The 20771-nt window shown below is 39.2% G+C and overlaps 1 protein-coding gene across 1 annotated transcript in view; it reads right to left on the reverse strand.

Annotated features, from left to right (window-relative positions):
• The window catches only part of AGMO (alkylglycerol monooxygenase), a 192637-nt gene extending 178436 nt beyond the window's left edge, over positions 1-14201 (reverse strand). Inside the window, exons 1-2 of the mRNA XM_062567788.1 lie at positions 14100-14201; positions 8584-8714 (exon numbers count right to left, since the gene is read on the reverse strand). Coding sequence (XP_062423772.1) covers positions 8584-8714; positions 14100-14201 — 233 coding nt within the window. The remainder of the gene's footprint in view (positions 1-8583; positions 8715-14099) is intronic.
• Between the last annotated feature and the right edge of the window lie 6570 nt (positions 14202-20771).

Raw genomic sequence — 20771 nt, forward strand, 5'->3', positions numbered from 1 at the left:
CAAACCTCCTGCAACTGAAATCCCCTTTTATTTCCTGTACAGGTGCCAGGTCTTGAACAGACACCCAATTTATTACCTTGTCAGCTGACTTATTAGGGTTGACACAAATCGAGCTGAAATATGCCTGACATACTGCAGTCAGGGCTTTTTTCACGCTTTAGCACAAAGCCAAACTTTCCACAAGGTGGAGGGAAGGGGAGAGGGAGTTGTGGGAGTTCTATTCCCTGTTTTCTATCATCAAGATGAATATGATCCTCTCCCATTCTTAATATGCAAAACCAGTCATGAAATAACCCAAGGTTAAAAAATAATTCACCAAAATGATACAGCTGGGAAATGATTATCAGGCTCTGGAAAGCCCTTGATTACAGGAAATAGCACCTACATTTTGAGAAAATGTTCCCACCAGACACAAAAGCTGAATCAAAGCCTCTCCTCTTCCTCAGCATGGCTCTCTCTGGCATTTTAGCCTAAATAATCCAAATCCCCACTTTTCCTCATGGAGAAAAAAAATAACAATTACAAAATGAAGTAAAATAGAGGTGAGATCAGTATCCCTACTAGCTGTATTATACACTGTATTACATAATTCTTTACTTGTCAGAGTTGACTTTTGCTTCACCAAAGCTACTCCTGCACTTCACCTTTTATCCTCTAATTTAATACATTCACATTTATTTACATTAGTGGATGGAAGAAAATACAGAACAACAGTTTTGGAAGCTAAAGAAGAAAAGTTAATGTCACGGTTTTTTGTTATTAAGTCCTTCCTTCCTTCCTTCCTGTATAATTTAAGTCACTTCCTATTTATCCTTTCTCTCTCACGTATAGATTAGTAACTATTAAAAATCCATAAACCATGCAAATCTTAAATATTTTCATGGATAGTTCCACTTTCTGTAGTAATATAACCTATAACATCTACTGCCATAAATTCATACTGAGCCCCTGGGTCAATTTAACTACAGGTGATCTTTAACAGATTATTACAATTCCAAGTTTAAAAACTTAAAGTACAATCATGCTTATGGCATAACAACTTACTCTTCTTCCATTATGAAAATGGCAGTTATATTTCTATAGACCTATTCATATCTGTCCAGCACACCCGTAGGCTACATCAAGAAAGCTCCATTAGAGAATGAAGACTATATTATTTTGAGTATGTCTGTTCAAATAAATTCAGGATACGCAATATTGGGAAGTTCTAGAGCGTCATCTTCTGCGAGGCAAAGGACTTGACCTTTTAATGTTTGTATAAATAACAGCACATAAATATAGTGTAAATGCTTACTGAACATCTTTTTTTTCAATAGAGGACCTGATTTTGATCTTTCCTACTTGCAGGAGAGTAGTTGTTCCACTGAAGTCAGCATATTTACATTAAAGTTTATGTTAGATTAGAAACAAGTCTGTAATATTCTCAAAGGTCACATATAAACAGAACTTATGAGGAATGGGATAAAGCTATTCTGTTCAGCTCAAATTAGTTCTGAATTTACCTAAGACAAAGGAAGAGGTAAGAGATAATGGTTCCTACGGTCTATAAAAATATAGTGAAATGACTTGAATGCACATCATAGTACATCAGATAATGAAATGAGTAAAAATATTTACATAAGAATTTCCATTTGAATAGCTTTGGTCATACTTCTGAACCTTTAAAATCATAGTTTGCTTTTACCCACGATATAAGCAGTGTTGAAAGTCTATTGTTTTCAGTTCTATAATGTTGATTTACAGAATCATTAAGAAATATTTTTCTCCAGTTTCCATAACTTCTAGATGTTGACCCAGCATACTAGGTAGGCTAACTCTAAAAACACTACCCCTGTGCTCCATCTAGTGGAATCTCAATTTATGTTTAATACATCTTTTAACAAAGATAAGTGCTTTAGTCAGAAGAATACTCTAACTAGAAGCAGTTCGTCAGCTTTTTCTTCAAAACATGCAAACTGACACAATTTATCTTAATGAAAAATACAGAAACATGAAATGAAAACATATGCAACATTTAGTAGATTTGAGAAACTGGCGTATTTTTTGAGCTACACAGATTATTGAACTTAATTAATAACATATTTCCAATAAGGGTAAACTTAGTTCACAGCCTGTATTTTACAGAAGAGCACAAGTATATCTGAGAACAAATGTAACAGCTCGCCTTTGTTTCTAAAGGCCTGGCAGATGCTAAGCTGGGCTCTGAGATTTGAGCAAAGAACAGGAGTTCAATGAGCTGGTTATTAGGTCCACTACAGGGAAATAAATAATGCTGAAACACTGAGGATGTAGATAAATTCTGCAAGCAGTTGTCTCAGTGTAAGAGGTTACAACCTAAAAGAGTAACTGGCTCTCAGACAGGTTTGCATGAAGTACAACAATCTCTCCAGCGTTATAGTAGGGACTACTAGCTGTTTCAGTCAATTAGTTTGAGAACATCCTGACTCTCCCGAGTCTCTCTCCCAAGCTCTTTTCTTTAGTGTTTATTAGCTTATATGTCTTTGCATTAGAAACTCGAGTTCTTTAAACCCTGACTCAAAGCTCTCCTTAGCCAGCACCAAAAAAGTAGCACTCTACGCTGTGTATTGGCACTCGCGTCTCTGCCAGCAGTCCTGCTCACAGCGGTAGTCTCCAGCCTATTTCAAACTCAGTGAAGCAGTTTAGCAAATTCTACGATTTAAGCCACTGAAGTTAATGTTGCTGATCTGCCCAAGGGAGGACTCACTGCAGTCTGCCCCTGGAGGGGCAGAGACAGTAACCTGCAGCAGGGTGGTAGTGATGAGTACTGGATGGCGGGCGGGAAGAGTTAACATCTTTCGGGAGCACAGCTGCATGGGGATTTGTCCACAGCCACAGAGTAGTTTATATCAGGTTTACAAAGCTGTGCTTAACTGATGTAGTGAGAAGAGAGTAACTCTTGTGCGGATTAACTACCCTAATGCTCACTGATTCAGTTCAACTCACTGAGGACTTAACAACCAAACAGAATTAAATCAAGCAAAGATTTGTCCATATAGACAGTCACTTCCGCGAGCTTAACTATTTAGAAAAATATTTCAGGGTGATGAATTTATGTCCCTTTTCAGAGCAAAGTCTGCTTGCTGAAAATGCTACCAGCCCCTGCTGCACTACACTGCCCACTTATTAAAAATACCTATCCTATTCTGATTGCTTCATCTCAAGAAGGTCAGCAAGTTCTTTCAAAAACTGTTTTCCTTACAGAGCTGAGGGTTGTAATCTTTAGCAGAAGGTGGGAACAGCCAGCAGTACATACAGGACAGTGCAGCCATGAGGGTGCTGGGATGAACTATGTCACTAAGCAATGCTAACGGAAGAGTGGGAAGAATGGGCAGGTACGTAGACTCTGTCTCTTCAGCCTTGTTACCTAACAAAACCCTATTTTATTGGAAATGTCTATTGACACATAAGATTTTAAATTGCCACAGCTAGTTGCTAAGGGTATGGTCACAACCGTAGTTCCACTGTAGCCTGAGCCAATCCAGCTGCTGGCTACCATAGTCCCACTCACCTTCCTCTCTTTCAGCCTTATACAAATGCCTTTTTGCTCCCACAGTGAACTGAAATGCCTCAGCATGGGCTCAGATGAGCACCTGAACCAACACAAGAGAAAGACAGGACAGAACTGCAGTAACCAGAAGTTAGGTTGGTTTAGGGAATGGTACCACAGCCTGAGTTGCAATTTATCCCAGTTAAGTGATTACCTTTCCAGTTTGGTCTCATCTGCTCATCACTGCCCTAGTCTGGTGGTTACCAGCCCTGAGACCCGCCAGCATAATTGCATGCATAGCTGCTCCCTGACCTGGTTCTGTCAAAATGAATGCAGCTGAGCTTAAACACCTCTTTTATAGTTCTTGGGGGGCTTTTGTTTCTGCTTTTAGCTGGATCACTTTGTCAGGATCAGGTTAGGGAGCAATTAAATGTGCAGTCATGCTGGCAGATCTAAGAGGGCAGCTGGATCAGGAGCAACACATCTGACCATGCTCTAAGTAAACATCTGTCTAAAGCCTTAGTCAAACAGATGTAGAGGAAAAAATGTGGCTAGTAAGTCTTGAAGTGAAAAATATTTTACGAGAAATTGCATCTATCAAGTTTTCTTCTAAGATGCAGAGTAACTAATTTATGAGATTATAATTTCTACAGTCATACTTGTAGTGAAGTATCTACTAGATACTTCAGGAAAAAAGGACATGCTTTAAATGGATGTATCCATACAGGCAAATATTTTGTTTTCTGTCAGAACAGTACAAGCTTTTCAACAAATACCTTACGGCAATTTCAAAGGAAAGCATTCTAATCAGGTCTATACATATATTGTTACAAATATGAAGAGCAGACTTCCGGTTTCAGACTGCAATTTTACATATATCTTAAACTGAATAATTCAGTAATGCTACAAAAGAAGCAAGTCTTTCCTATCCTGCAACCTTGATTGCTTTTTCCATGCCCATTTCTTGTTCTATTACAAGCCTTTGCATAGCCTTGGTGAGAACTGATCCAGTCTAATATGATCTGGAAGGGGTAGGGGAAGGTTGCTGTTAATCCGGACCTGCTTCCCAGGCGACCTCACCCCTGGGCGGCACAAATGCTTATGCTGGCAGAAAGGGAGCAAAGGTGCAGAGGTAGGAATGAACAGTCGAAAGAACAAGTTAGGCAAGACCGCTTCTTCATTTGGCAGCAGTGTTGGCCTAAAAAGCACATGAAACTGCCCTTTCAATCTCACTTCTGGAAAAAAAAAAAGTCTTTAAAAAGCTGGATTACGTATGAAACTGTAAATTACACTGAAATTATCAAAATAGTGCAAAGCTTTTTCTCCCATTAACCAAATTTTACTGATGTGCAAATTTGTTAACATGCATAATAGTATGATCAAAAAGCATCTTCCCCTTCCTTTTCTGATGTTCAACACCACTTGAGAGAACTTTGATGTCCTCTGTTTCAAAACAAAGTAAAGAATATCTAAAAACTGTATGTCCTCATTAGAAATGGAGAAGCCCATGCAGAATTTGACTGACAAAACTGTTAAACATATAAATACACTCACACACACTATATGACTATGTGCTGCAGAGCTGAACACTAAAAGTTGGCAATTGAGCATGACCATAAAGAATGGAGACTTTCCCAACTAGTTTGAAAATGTACCTACCTCAGTTATCCCCCAAACACATTTTGATTTGATTTATGTTCTGCTGCTTTAAAAGAAGAAATGGACCAGTATGAAATAATGCACATACTTGTATAGTGGATATTTATACCCGAAATAAACTTTCTCTTGGGAGAATATTTTTAAAGCAGCATTTCAAGCCTCCTGGCAATGGTTAGTCAGAAAAGTTATTTATTTATTTAGAATAACAGTTCTCGGAAATTTTTTAACCACCAACATTTAAGATGCTGAGAGCAAACACAGTAATTCAAATTTCTCCCCTTCCCCAAAATTACTTTTCATTGCATATAACACTTAGTATTCATACATGTGGAGGAATGCATAGTATGCATGTAGGCAGAGAAAAATATATTTAAGAAGTGTAGGGCTTATTTTACAAGAAGTGGTATAAACACAAAAAAATAGCTCTACTTACTACATGCTCTTGAGTCTGATAAGCTTAAGAGCAAAATACATTGCCTGATCTGATTAGATCTTTTCTCTTACGTCTATATTTTTAATATTTGGCATATGAGTATCGATTTATGATTTGCATTTGCTCCAACAGTGAAGTAAGAAACACTGAATAAATACTGTTTTCCCTCAAGATATGCAGCACTTCTGTTTTTCAGACTGTGAAATGGAAAAAGTATACTCAGACCCTGAATATACAGACCCTAATTTCTTCATTAAATGTAAAAACCTCTTTGCAGTGATGCATCCGAAGCTTCATTCCAACTAATAGACTGAAGCCCACCATTTTAGATTCAACCACAGATTTTTTAAGGAAGTGGCAAACCATTGCTGCTAGTTGAGAAAATGAAAATTAGTCCCTGGGAGAGGATACAATCAATGGTGTGTTAATCTAACCTTCAGCTGTTAATGATTTGCACTACTATTTCCCCTGATGCTGTGGGTTCTGCTGAAATATTGTTTTAGCAGTTTCTGTCAGATTTCCCTACCTTTTTTTTCTGGCTGAAAAGGAAAGACTGAAATGAAAATCTCAGCAATAGATTCTGCTTGTGCTTTTTTTCCCCCTCCTTTCTTTTTTTTTCTGACCCAGTTCTTTCACACCATGGAAACAGAAAAAGACAGAAGGATAAAAGGTCCCATTTTTTTCAGTTCAAGCCTCTGTAGACAGTCTTTTAGCCATGACTCCTCTTACGTATAAAAGAGTTGTTATGCTAAATAGTCATCATTATAATTCTGAAATTAACATCCAATTAAATAACTCATAAAATCTGTACTTTGCCGGCTTCTTTCACTTTTGGTCAGAAAGTTAAAAGCTTTTTCAGAATTCTTATTCAGAAAAAGAACAGCTGAAAAGAGTCTTGTGTTTCCAGCCATGAGACAGCAGCACAAGTGACCTGGAAGAAAATTCTTGTGCTGGTGTATCTATGGGTAAGCATAAGAGTATTCAGATCAGAAAAATAACTGGTTAGCATGGAAACCTGTGAAGTGCATGCTCTCTAGAAAACTCAGTTGTTGAAGAAACTACTAAGTATTTGAACATTTTCAGTGTTAGCTGCACTCAAATTTGAGTAAGCCTTCAACAGTGAAAGACTTTGGGGCACACAAGTCTAATGTACTTATAAAATATTTCATTTATTACTATTTTAAAAAATAACAAAAATTAAATATTTCTCCTTCAAGATCACATTCACAAGTCATATCCTAAAACAAAGTTTAAAAAAGAATATAGGTTGTTCAGTAGTTGTAAAAATAGCTTCTTTAAATTCTCAAATGATTTAGACGTTATTTTTGAAAATTTCTCATGATGAAAGTTCATGTTTCTTACTTGCAGATATATAAAGAGTTGGGGAGAGTGTATCTAAGTAACATTCTTATTAGGTATCTACCTAATTTCTTAAATGGCTTCATCTGTAATAATTTCTACAGAAATTATTGATCAGTCATAAATTGTCTTTGTAACTGATTTAAAGGCACACTTATAGATCTTGTCAAAACTTCTCTTGATCATAAAGCTAAAAATTATGCAAATGTCATGCATGCTTTTACTCCATAGATTACAAAGTGGGTGATTTTCACATTTCAGAAGGTAAGTATGAAGAATATGGGTGAGACTTTTCAGTAGGAATAATTTTTCATCTCTGTGCTCTTTAATGTATTTTATCAAAAACCTGAATGGAAGCAGAGGATTTCTGGTAGTTTGCAATGACAAAGGTAAGAGAACTATAGGTAGCAAAGACCACATTTCACTGATTCCAAGTATTCCAGTATCACCAAATGTAGCATCCATATACTTCAATGTGGCCAAATATAAGAACATACGCGTAAAAATGAGGAAAGTTAAGCCACAGAATCTGAAAAATATTGGGAATGAAGGATGGCTAAAAGTACTAACACAGACCTGAGATGTATGAAGGCAGAAACAATGAGTAGAAACAGAGAACAAATTACTTCATTTTTTGAAATTTCTGAAATATGGAGTGTAGCTGAGGCATCAGCTCTTTAAGAAGGGAGCTGGAAAACAGGAGAGGGCTTAATAAAGAACCATGGGAATAATTCAGAAGACTTGAAAATACATCACATAATCAAATGCAAATAATTGAATCTTTTCTAGATGTAACAATCAGGTTATATGTAATTTGATAGAAATGTGTAAATTCATATATGGTTACAGAAATGCAATCCCATTCAGAAAAAATGTAGTAACCATCTACTGTGTGGAAGCTCACATCAGGCAAATGCAGATCCAAGACAGGATACCCCTTAAAAGTAACTATCAACTAGAACAATTATCTAAAGACTTTGCTGGATTCCTCATTACTGGGTATTTAGTAATCATATTTTTTAAAAAACATAATTCTGTTAACCATAAACTAATTCTGGGAAATCCTATGGCTTCTATGCAGAGGACAGACGATCATCTTCACCACATTTCTCTCAGGTATTAAAAACTGAGATTCCACTGAAGTTAAACACAAGATTATGACTGAATTCAGAGAACTTTAGATTACATGCATATTCAAAACACTACCATCTATCTGATTACATTCATATAATTTTATTTTTAAAGGCTAATGAAAATAATGGACAGGTTTTAGTTTTTTTCTTCTTTCTGAAGATTAATGAAAGAAAACTCAGTCTTTAACATACAGTCTAACGGAAGATACAGTCAAATCAACTGAAGTCCCAGAATCAGCAAAAAGCGACAACCAAGACATTTACAAATATAAATGGAATTGGAAAATATCCTTCAAGCATCATATTTAGTCTTACTGCTCAGAAGGACATTTTTGTTCTTTACGAAGCTTCATTCTAGCAAAGTAAAATCTACCATTTAACCTTGTTTAAACAGTGTGAGTTAGCAATAATAATTTTAATTATATATAATTCTTTTCTTCCTTCTTAGTGATTAAAAACAAGCTTAAGCTAACATGATATTTTTTACTTACTCCGGCAGTCGAGACAGGATACCTAAAGAAAGAGAACTTATGCCATCATTGATCCGACCTGACAGCTTTCGCTTCTGAATCCAGGTGACAGCAAACTCCAGTGCTACAAAACCAACAAAGAATGGAATACTCTGAAAAAGAGTTTAAAGAGAAGAAGTCACAAAGCTAATAGAATTAGACACATTTCCAAAAAAAACAGTTTACGCAGCTGAATATTTCTCACGTTGGCTGGCATCCTTCTAGCTAATATTGCATCCCCGTTAATACAGTAAAGCTCCAAATGGACTTTATGAATGAGAACAACCAAAGCTTCCATTTAATTTATACTATCAGCATAGATCCCAGTGCTCTAACCTCATCCCCTATCATGTTTTGATATATAAAATAATACATATATAACATAAAAATTGCTAAAAGGCACCAAAAGAAAATACAAAGATCTTTCCAAACTCATATTTCTCATACTTAAGTAAATCATGAGAGCAGCAACATTTGTGGACTCCTCTAACCACAAAGTAAACAGGTAAGTTCTCTTTAAACTTGTTCAGCTGCTGAATTTGGCATCCAACAATAATATCTGAAAGATATACTAAATTGAGTTGTCAAGTTTCTTTCTGCTCAGCACTTCTGTTGCCACACTTTCTGCTGCAAATAGCAACAGCTCATCTCTGTGACATTTTCATCAGAGAACTCAATGAAACTCTTTCCACGGGGGCAATACAAGTTCTCATTCAAGACCAAGCAACTATGATACAATATTCGCTCTTTATTTTTCTCCTTATTGGTTTGACCAGCTGTAAAGTCATTTTCTGCCTCTGAAAAAAACTGTATTGCTTAGTGAGATTGAAACATATTTCACTAACAGCATCATTTCAGCTTAGGATTCATACCATCCATCTTCAGTCCCAGATCAACAGGCAAATTGAAAATACATAAAAACTCATTACTACTCAGAAAAGTATGATCTGTTCTCAAATCATCATCAGCATAGGCAAGAAAAAAAGGTTTGAATAGTCATAATTGGTAGAGTGCAAATAGTTTTTAAGGATGGGGAAGGCCTAACAGTTTCTGCACTTCATAGTGGAAAGAATGATGAGGCAGTGAGAGCATGTCTGCCACAATCACCAAAAACTGAAAGAGATATCTAGCAAGGAAGACAGGAAGGGCTATTTGATTTGCATCACATCTCTCTATGCATGGAATCTATTCAGCTGCCTCCCTCGGTCTACAGAAGAATTCTAGGTGGCCTTGGAAACACCTCAACAGCTCCTTTTTGGAGGTCTTAATGCATCAAATTCCCATCAGGTTTTGCAAGGGGGTGAGAAATACAACAATGGGACTGTCTACACAACTTTGGGTAGCATCTCACGACCAAACTTGTCATCCTTATCACTTATCACTGTCCCTCTGCAAGCAACCTACAAGCACACACAGATCTACAGACTGAACCCTCCAAACTACACTGCTGTATGAGAGAGGCTGCTCCTTTCCACGCCATTTTTTAACGGAAGAGACATTGTGCCACTGAAAATGCCACTGCATTTTGGATGGCATTAAGTTTTGTTGCCAAGTCAGACATGATCTGAGAAAGCCTACAAGACTAGGACACTTAAGATAACGTAGATAGATACATGCCACACTACTCAGCAAAAAAGCAATGAGTTGATTCAAATCATGCAGGTAGCAAGATTTATAGATTCACAGTGTCTAAGAAATGTGAAAGTTCATAAAGTGCAGCAGCTCAGGGCTGGGTTACAACAGCTGAGTAGAAATTAGTATGAAGAAGGAAACTCTAACATAGATGTCTAACATGTACTTTGACAGTATTTTGGCATCTGAAACCTTACTTTGGATATGTACCCACCAACTATGTGAAACCTTTTGAAAGCAATAGCAGCTTTAGCACTCCCTGTCTCAAACAGGTTACAGTCTAAGCAGGAAAGGTAATGACAGCAGAAGAATAATACAGGTAATACAGGGAAAAAGGAGACAGTCAGCTAGAAAGGCAATAATCTTCAGTAGACTAACCATTACATTTTTCAGACAAAATAACAAGTTAGCCATTTAAGAAACCTGAGGAGATAGGCAGCTCTGAAAAACTTTTCAAGGAGTGACCCTGCAAACAAAGCGAGAGAAAACACAAAGCTAAGAAAATGCCACTGCCAACTTCACAAGCCAGAGAGAAGCTGATCCCCTTCCATATCTTCTGATCTATAAATGTTTCACTCTTTCTCTGCTTCCAATTTCTTTCTCTTCACCAGTTACCAGAAACACTGAAGGAGGATTTGGATTAGTTTTTGTGGTTTATTTGAACTACTGATCTGTAGCTTGAAAGTCTTATTCTGAACACCAAATGGGAAGGTTTCCCTTATACACAAGTAATCAAGTCTTATAGAATGCAAAGGACCATTTAAAATCAGCCTTTACTTTATACAGTTGCAAAAAAAAAATGCTCTAAATTGAAACTCAGCATAAATTCATGATTTTATAGCAACTCTTAAAATAGTTTCTGTTTTCTTACAGTCCCAGGTCCTTATAACATAAGAATCTCAACTTTCATGTAAAACAAAATAAGAACATTCTGTGTCTCATTATTTAGGAGTGAAGCTTAAAAATGTGAGCTTAGTGTAAATGTGAACTTAATTCACAGACTCTAAAAAGCAAAGAGAAAATAGAAAAAGAAAAATTGTGATTATTAAGTTAATGTTTTCATTTTGGGGGCTTTCCCTAGAAGGATTATGAATAGTTGAGATTAACAGTACTGTCTGCTTCTGAGTCTGACTACAGAAAGGTCTTTACACAGCCTAAGTGGTAATTCCAGAATATAACAAGGAACAAAGTTACTACTGTTTATAAAAACTGTGTGTGGCAGGCAAAGAGAAGCACTAGATCTGCCTATCTATAGAGAATCCAAGAAACTGAGAACGCAAAGTATAGATTTCTTATATCCATAGCAAAGAGCATGCTCATGGAAGAACAAGATAAGCATCATGATACATTGCAATAGTCAGGATGTACCGCCTTGGAGAAAGAAAATTGACTTACACTTTCTTTTCTCTATGCAGAAACAAGAGAAATTGTGGCTTTCAAAAGTCAAAAACTTGCATGAAAATAAATTCCCTGATTACGGTACTAGATTTGAACCCCTCTCCCCAGGGTTATGAAGACCAGCTGGAGGGGTAATTCTTCCCTAGGCACTGCTGCAGAACTCTGCTGCTAGTCACTGGTAGCTGATCAGCCCATGTTTTCAACAGGGTTATTTGAATATTTGAGTGAATTAGGAGGTGCTGCCACCTGCCTAATGTTTGAGGGTGCCTCCCCCTGCAGCTGTAGCCATAGGCTCTACTGTGCTAGATATATCTTCATCCCTCCAATAAACATGATAAACCCTAGAGCAATCCTTACCCTAATCCCACTTCTATACTGTAGCTCATGAGAAGAAAAGTTTAGGAGCTACTAATTTAATCAATAGCTTATTTCACCCCTACATCATCAATACTGTCCTTCAGACAGTGAATTATATGAGCTCTGAGACCTGTCATTTATTACCAGCAGCTCTACACTAGAAACTTTCCTCCTACATCAGGCTGAGCTCAGACAATCATTCTATTTGTAGCTGTATCAATGGAAGGAGCTATCACTCCAAGCCCTTCTTGAACTGCTCTTCATACCACTATTAATTCCAGTTAATCCCTTCCTAGCCCTGCTGAATCTGATGGATCTGCTGCCCTCACAGTTGTTCCCTGAGCAGTCCAGATGAGGCTCACAGGTGAGCAGGTCAAACAAGCAGCAGTGAAAAGCAGCTGGAGATGGACTGAAGACACTAAGTTCTGCCCATAAAGGTACAGCTGCAATAAGAGGTGTAAACACTCCCTAAATTCAGACCAAAGCTATAGAGTTATCACATTTATATCACTAAAAGACTTTTTCTACACACAATAGCCTAACTAAGCAGTAAATAACGGTTCTGGCAACAACGCAGCTAGGAGGTTTTCTGGTACAACTAAACCAAGATAGCAGTTATGGAAAGTATAACCACACTGGGAAACATTTTTCATTGTAGCTTTTTTAATAGCTACATATTCCCTCACAAGCTTATCACAACAGATCTCTAAAACAGCAGAAACCTTTGGGCACTACTGTAATACAAAGAAATAGGATCAAGAATCCTTCACCAAACTTCTGCAGCTGTGAACCGAGTCTATGCACCCAGTAGCAGAAATCCAGGTGTGACCAAGATCTGAGCTGAATATTTGCACAGGTCCATATGGGAGAAGAAAGTTCAGGAATATTAATGAAAACTGCTGGTGAGTAAGCAGATGATACTCAGTGGGAAATGTGGGTACAGTAAAGGGGATTTAGATTAGATAGAGAAGGAGAGAGATCAGCTGAGTAGGCAAAATTGCCATCCATAGACAAATTCCCTTGATCACTGCACTAAAGCCTGGCTGTAAAATGCCAGTGAGGAAAGCAGCCCATCGACAGCCACTGAGCGGAGAGCTTAGGTTTGCTGCAGCTCTCCGCTTACCCCATCCAGAAGGGCAATGTTTGCTGATAAGAGCCACCACCGCTGAGCTGCTGCCCATGCAGTTCCTAGAAAGCTGCTGACTCTGCTGTACTTCTCTGCCCAGTCCATTTATGACACCCCTGCCACAACCCAATAGCAGCCGCTGCACAGCAAGTCAGCGTTTACCATGGCAGAGGAGCTAGTCAGAGCTATCAGGACCTGTGAACACAAGTGTGGATCTCAGCAGGAACTGGACTGAATCTACTTTTTAAAAGGGTAAGATAGAGCTTATCTGTGGTCTCCATGCTAAACTCGCATTGGCTCCAGGCGAAGCAAGCACTGGGAGCCAGAATGTGTGCAACAGGCAGCAGAGAAGGGAGCAAAGGTGCCACTGTGGGGCTGGATAAGCTGGCAGGGAGGGAAGGAGGGAGGGATGTGTCACTCACTGCCTGCTGACAGGCAGCAGTCAAATGATTTCTCGTGCTTGACCTCTGTACTCTTGCCTTTGCGCTCCAGGAGATCACACTGCCCCACTACCAATATTTGTTCTCCTTCTCTTCAACTTTTTTTTTTTTTTTTTTTTTTTGGTAAACTTTTGCATGCTTTAAGAACCGTAAGGTAGAACCACAAAGTTTTATGCCAAACAGCACAAAACAGCATTATGCCTTCTGTGTTACTCAGCTCAGTTTGTGTCATTATGTCCAGCAGCACCGCCAGTTTAAACCATTTTAGCATCAGTGCTCATCTGAAAACTCCAGTGAAGGCATTAGAATACACACATACAGAAATTAATAAGTAAATCAATTAAAGTGCACGGTTCCACTGGCAGCATTAAAGGGGGAGTCCGGACGTGCCCCCCGGAGTGGGAAGAGAACGACAGGGTGCATAATCTAATTTTAGGCTCCCTTCCGCGGAGGTTGGTTCCGAGGGCGGCGTGCGGCTTTGCTCGGGGGGCAGCCCCGCGCAGGGCGGCCGCGGGCGCGCTGCAGGGCGCGCCGCCGGCTCTCACCTTCTCCACGTAGTCGGGCACCTCCTGCAGCGTGCGGAAGGAGCTCTCGCGCGGCGGCACCGCGTAGAAGAGGGCGCGCAGCTGCCGCGCGGCGCTCGCCATGGCTCCGCGGCGCGGAGCAGTGCGGAGCGCGGCGGCAGGTGCGGCGCCGCGCGCGCCCTTTCGCCCTTTGCTCCGGCGGGGGCTGCTCTGTGCCCCGCGCAGCGCGTCGGGGCAGCCCGAGCTCCGGCCCTCCCTCCCTCCGTCCCCCCACCCCGAAACCCTGCGAGCGCAGCCCGAACTACCCCCTTTTCGTCTTCACACGGTATTTTTCGCGCAAAATACTGTTCAGGTTTTGACACTGGCCTGCGATGTGCAATTCTTTAAACTCAAAAGACAATACGGAGAGCTGTAGACGCCATCTGCTATGCCGCCCCTTAGAAAGGACTGGAAACCGGGCAAATATAAAGAAACAGCGAAAATATCTGTACACCAGCTCCACAGAGAAAATGCAGTGAGAATAAGGACAGGCTTGGTACGCGCCGGCCTTACGTCTGAAGCTCAGAAGCAGGCGTTTCCCTGTCAAATGTTTGTCACTCACACTTGATATGTTTGGCATTAGTAAAAATAATAAGCTTTGTGATAAAACAGATTAGCCAGAAATAAAACAACGCAATGTCCCAGCAAACCCTTCATCTGAAAAACTTTCAGTTCCGCTTCGGTCTTTTCAGAAGAAATGGACTGTAAATCCTGCTGTAAAGGAACTTGCCACTCTTTAAATCCTGCCAGTCATTAAATTAAAAAAGCTTGCTACCTTGAGTCAACCCTTATTTTCTGAAAGGAGCTATGACAGGTAATTTGAGCTAAAACTTTTGTTTGGAAAAATAAAGTACATAGAAATTGCCATTAAAATAATTAACCTAATGCATGTGTGTGATTTTTACATTAAAAAGGTTGAAATTTAAACAACAGGTAGCTGTCTTTCTTTTACAAATAAGCAATATTCTGCAGTTTGAATAGTGTAACTGCAACAGTGCATGAATGTCAGAAAGTTACTGGAAATACAAATAAAGATACTTTATAATGTTAGCTGAGCAAAGTGCCAGTTTTTAAAAATGGCACTTATAGTGAAATATAAACGAGATTTTGGCATTCTCTTAATATGCATACCTTATACTAGTGTTAACGACATAGATAAAAATGATTTAATAAGTGTATTAAAATGTTCTAAATTTACATCCAGTGTTCCCCTCAAATTCAATGTGGATTTACAATAATTTGAGGTTATTACAGATGTCTAGTTTTAAAATTCGAAAATCTGAATTAATCTAAATGAAAATTTTAAGTTCACTGAATTCACTGCAGCATTCTAGCTAGATATCCATAAAGCCAACAAAAGTCTTCACAGGCAGAGGTGTAAAAAAAAAGCCTTGCTGTTCTCCCTAAGTCTTTCTACGGCATTACTCTTTTGTGCAGGTTCCCTGGCGTCCCCGGGGGCACAGAGCTGCTCAGTCACACCAGCCCACTGTGCACACCTGAACCCTTCATTGCTCTGGCACTGGTGCTCATCCCACTCCGCTCTCAGCTCACAGAGCTAAGCTGGCCAGAACTTAACCCTGCAAATAGCCATATAGTTATTGGAGAGCAGGATCTGAGCGCTACTCTGGGATTAGAGCAATGGCCAGAGCAAGGGAGCTCATGGCAACACAAAGTTCGGGACATTTCCACTATCATGGAACGATTACCTCCTATTGCACTGCTCAGGGAGAGAGGAGACTCAAGCTCAGTTTTTTGGGACCTGATACTTTTATTATTTTGGACGCCCTTTCAGTGTACGTTATCAACTACATATCACCAGTCTGCAATTCTTGTTTTCAAATCTGAAAGAATTTGGACTTGATATTGGCTTACAAGGGAAGGCAATGGGTGGTGTTTTCCAGCTTCTGTATTTGAGGAAAAATAGATGATAGCACTACAATAGCTACACTTCTGGTGAGAGGGAAAGCAATTTTAATTCTAGCTGGAGCTACTTTTAGACAGGCATCAATAATTTGACTATATGAATATAGCTGGATGTTCTCTACTTAATTTTTCAAATTGAGCATGAAATTTTCAGTGCTCTTTCTTTGTTAAGAAAGGAATGGAAAATAAAACATCCATGAATGTTGCTACAGTGGAAGCTCTCTAACCCTCACCGGAGTGAGGCAGTGCTCACTCCAGTCAGTGACCTTGCATTTTTTTTTTTGTTTTGAAAGAGTGAATGTTAAATAACACTTTTTTTTTTTTTTTTTTTTTTTTTTTTTTTTTTTACAATTGAAGTAGAAAAGTGGGTATTTCCCATTCCTATGCTGCCATCAGAAATACAGAAGGATGTTCTGTCTGGGGACTGGGATTCTGCTGTTGACTGGTAGATCATTCTAGTAACCAAGGCAACAAAAGCCTCTGTTCAACTTAGAGGAATTGGGGAGCTGGCTGAACATGATCTGTAGGCGGCTCGTATTTTGTTTTCTCTAAAGAGCTCCATCCCACCCACTTCATGAACAGAGAACGCCCAGACACTTCCTGTTTGGGTCTCCTCTGAGCACTAAGCCAGTCCTAAATAATAATAAACTCATAAAGGGAATTAGGGCAGGTTGAAAATGGGCTGGGCAGTAGAGTCTGCCTTGGCAACAGGTCACTGACAGCTGAATTGTATCCAGAACCAAGCTTGGGTTGGTCTGCTCGAATTATGTAGTGATATCCTTGAATACAGAAACATTTTAAATAGGCACATTGTGATGAGCAGAGGTCGCAGAATTTTCTTGTATCACTATTCCAGACACTCAGTATGTATAGTCAAGCTTGGCAGTGGATGTCATTAGGGGAGTGTAAGACACACCAGTGTTGTTACAAATCTGGTGTTATGAGGCATTTGGTACAATGTCTTTGCCTACATCAAACAGCACCTGCTTTTTAAATTGTTCAAGTATTTATTATTTGTTCAGGTTATATAAGCAATATATATTAACATATGATCCTTAACAACAACATAAGACTATTCCAGAAACCTAAAAACAAGGAGTGTATTGCATATTAAATCAGCATTAAGCCACGCAGTCAGCCATCCACTGCTAACTTCAGAGTTACTTCCATTTCTTCTGCACAGGACTGCTAATCATAAAACAGTGCTCAGATATGACCATTCTAAGTTATTTGTTCAATTCTATGTGATTTTTTAGTAAAACCCTTTGAAAGAGTTACCAAGACATCCAAAGAAAATAATAGACCCTTTAGGTGGTCTGTCAGGGTAAGTTACTGGGATAAATGCATATACTGGTCTCAGAACTTGATCCTCTCTGTTTCTTTGTCTAACATCTATTCCTGATCCCTTAGCAGGTTACTTTGTTATGTGGTGATATGGCTGACATCTTTCACCTTTCTCGTATGCAGAAAAGATTTTTTTTCCTTACTGTTGATAGAATTCCTCATCTTCCTTCTTCTGTCCTCTAGTGAAATAGCTTTGGGAGTCATTTGCACATTAGACTCTGCTTCCCCGGTTAACTGAGCCAGCTGGTGGTTTTCTGCATTAAAATAGGAGGGCCACACAACCCTCTTCCTAGGGCTATCCAGGTAAGGGTTCTCCCACCATTGCTCCGTTAATAACTTGCTCTGTTATTAAGCCTGACTTAACTCTTCCATGGGTAGATTCACCCCTCAAACTCACATGGCAAGAAATGAAGTCACAAAAGGAGTATAGTTTTACTATTGTTTTATATGTTTCTACTGCTTTAGTGAGTTAAGTGGCTCATGAGAGGGTCCACTGAGTGAGGGAGAGCTGGCACAACAGTCCAGAAGATAGAGGGCAGGACCACACAGCTGCGAACAAGGGATGCGAAAATAGAGTGAGACTTCTTCATTTCAGCAGCAGCAAGTTATTAGATCAACAGAACAGCTCATGGAGCCACCGCCTTTAGTGTATTTGCCAAAAATATAGCTTCAGTAGGCTATTATATGTCAGCATGCAACTACATCCAAACATCTGATGCTTCCTTTACATCACCACTTCAGTAACTGCTGTTTTCACGGTAATCTTTTTTTTTTTTTTTTTTTTTTTTTTTTTTTCCTGGAAGGTCCATCTCTAACAAGATGGTAGCTTTTTCTGTCTTTTACTAGTTCACGTAACTACATATCACATATACTATGTTTTATGAACAAGCTTTGCCTGGAGAGCAAAATGAAAGGTTTCCTGCCACCCTGTTCTAGCTGCTGCACGGGAGACCCCACAGGGACTTCTTCTGGAAGGAGGGGAAGATCTTGCTCTACATGGGAGCCATGAGAGATCATGGACTGCAAGGAAGCCAGATAGTCCAAGAGGTGTAGTGGACAGAGAGAATGTAACATGACATGTGGAGGCCCCAATAAAGATCAGAGAGGAGCTGTGCCTCAGAGCTGCTGGAGCGAGGTTCTCCTGGAGACCAGAAGGGCTTTGTAGACCTTATTGCGACCCAGGAAGTCAGCTCTGAGAAAGTTGTGAAAGTTGTTAAACTGAGGATCTGAACAAAATGACCTACTCTGTTGGTACCCAGTACACAGCAGAGGAGTTGGTATTCATGCTCTATATTTTTACTAGTCTTCACAAATCTCAGTTCTCTGTATTTCAAAATTATTTTGTTTTAGTTTCCATTTTAATAAAACAATGTTGGAGACAGAAAACCCTTTTGGTGTAGTTGATATGCTGACTGCAAATATGACGGGCAGGGAGGTTCATCCTCAAGCTCTGACGGATTTTTGGGAGCCAGTCACAAGCAGAAGACCCTATAATATATTTGCATGTTGGCTTTCTTGAACAATGCGTAATGTTAACAAGTTCCCAAGAGAACCTAAAGCTGTATGTCCTTTCCCCACTCCCAGCTGCACGTAGTGCACTCTCACTCCTTTCCTTGTGCAAGCCCTGATCGTCATTAGAGCTGGTGCTGAACAATTTTAATGTGCTCCGTCAGCAGAAAAAATAGCTGAACAAAACAAAAAGCTAAACTTGTCTTAAATTGTTCCAGACCTAAGTTAATAGGGACATTTACAATAGCAAAGTTGATCAGGAGTGCATAGTAGTCAAGGCCATACCCTGCTGAGAAAAGCTTGGGAATTTCAGAGCATCAGAATTATCTCAGTATCTCCTATCTAAACTCCATAAAAAGATTTGTCAAAAAACAGGCATGTGGCCTGACGAAGTGATTGTTCGTTCTCTTTCTGCATGTCTCATTTCCTGGGGTGTTTAGCTCCACAGCTGTTCCTTGGGTGGACTTCTAGTCTGCCTAGTTCACCAGGTGTTCATCTACCAATCTGTTCACCTAGTGGACCTGTTGATGAGGTCAGTTGCTGGCTTTTCTTGAAGCTGTATTCTTTGGCTGCTCATCTCCCTTGATAGCTGGTTACACAACTTGAAGTAGATCCAAGAAGCTGCTTTTAAGCCACAAAGCCATGCTCAGCTCCATGAGAACTGACTCACTCATGCCCAGTTTTCATGCAGACAGCACAGCTGTCTAATGAGTCAGAAAGCAGTTGTCTGGGTACTCAGGCGGTCTGAATAACAAGGCAGAAGCTTTTTTATTTTTTTATAATTATTTTTCAGCATTTTTTTCTCTTGGAAATCTGTTTTCTCTTGGAAAATTTTAACCTTTTGCTCCTCGTGAGGAAATGTGTTTTGTATTTTGGGTTTTTTTTGTTGGAGGCTTTCTTTCTTTCTTTCTTTCTTTCTTTCTTTCTTTCTTTCTTTGAAAGGAGAGGAAATGGGAGCAATTAGAAAAATAAATTCCATTTTCAGGGCAGGTCTATCAAGCAACTAAGAAGAACAACCTGCCCACCTGTTGTAGGTGTTTCAAAATGTTGTTTAGCATTCTACGCAACTTATTGCGCTTGCACTTCTGAGAAAAAAAATATTTTAGTTTATTACGAACACCAGAATTCAAGCTGCTAAGTCTTGTGAACTATGTATTATATAAGCATTGTATAGCATACAACCTGAGATTCAGGAGAGAAACCTTTCACATCCAGATCATTGGATCAGACGTATTATAACCTATGTAAGAGGTCTTTACACTATTTGATCAGTGTTCATAACTGTTTATTTGTTATGATCAGAACAGTCTCTTTCATGTTGTTGAATTAGGAGCATATGAGTATCAACACTAGGATCCCAAGTTATGAAACACATCTCATGACATGAGTTACAGCACACACTAACATACATTGCTGCATGTGAATGAGCAGGAACCGCCTGGGGCGTTCTTCAGATGGAAGCATAGAAAGTGCAACCCTTTTAATCAAAACTAACAAAAACACTTGAAATTTTAGTGTAAAGAACAGTTCTAGAAAAATTATAAAGATTCTGCACCTGTATCTTGCAACTTCAGTAGAGGGGTAGTTGTCATAAGTTGACACTGGAAATCTTTGCAGGGATTTCTTTTAATATCGGTAGAAGATGTACTTGATACAAAAAAATCTCTCGGTGAAATTTCAAAGCTTGAAATCTTCAAATACCTTTTGGCTTTTAAATCAACTATTTTTTTTTTGTTTTCATCAGGAAAAAGGAATAAATTCTCCTCCTTAAGAAAATAGCATAGTTCTATTGCTTTCCAACCTGCAAGCGCCCTAGTTTTTGAGGGTGAGATTCTATTCTGTGCAGCACTCCCTAAACTCCATAAACTACAGTGAGTT

The sequence above is a fragment of the Rhea pennata genome, chromosome 2, assembly GCF_028389875.1.
Source record: "Rhea pennata isolate bPtePen1 chromosome 2, bPtePen1.pri, whole genome shotgun sequence".
NCBI lineage: Eukaryota > Metazoa > Chordata > Aves > Rheiformes > Rheidae > Rhea > Rhea pennata.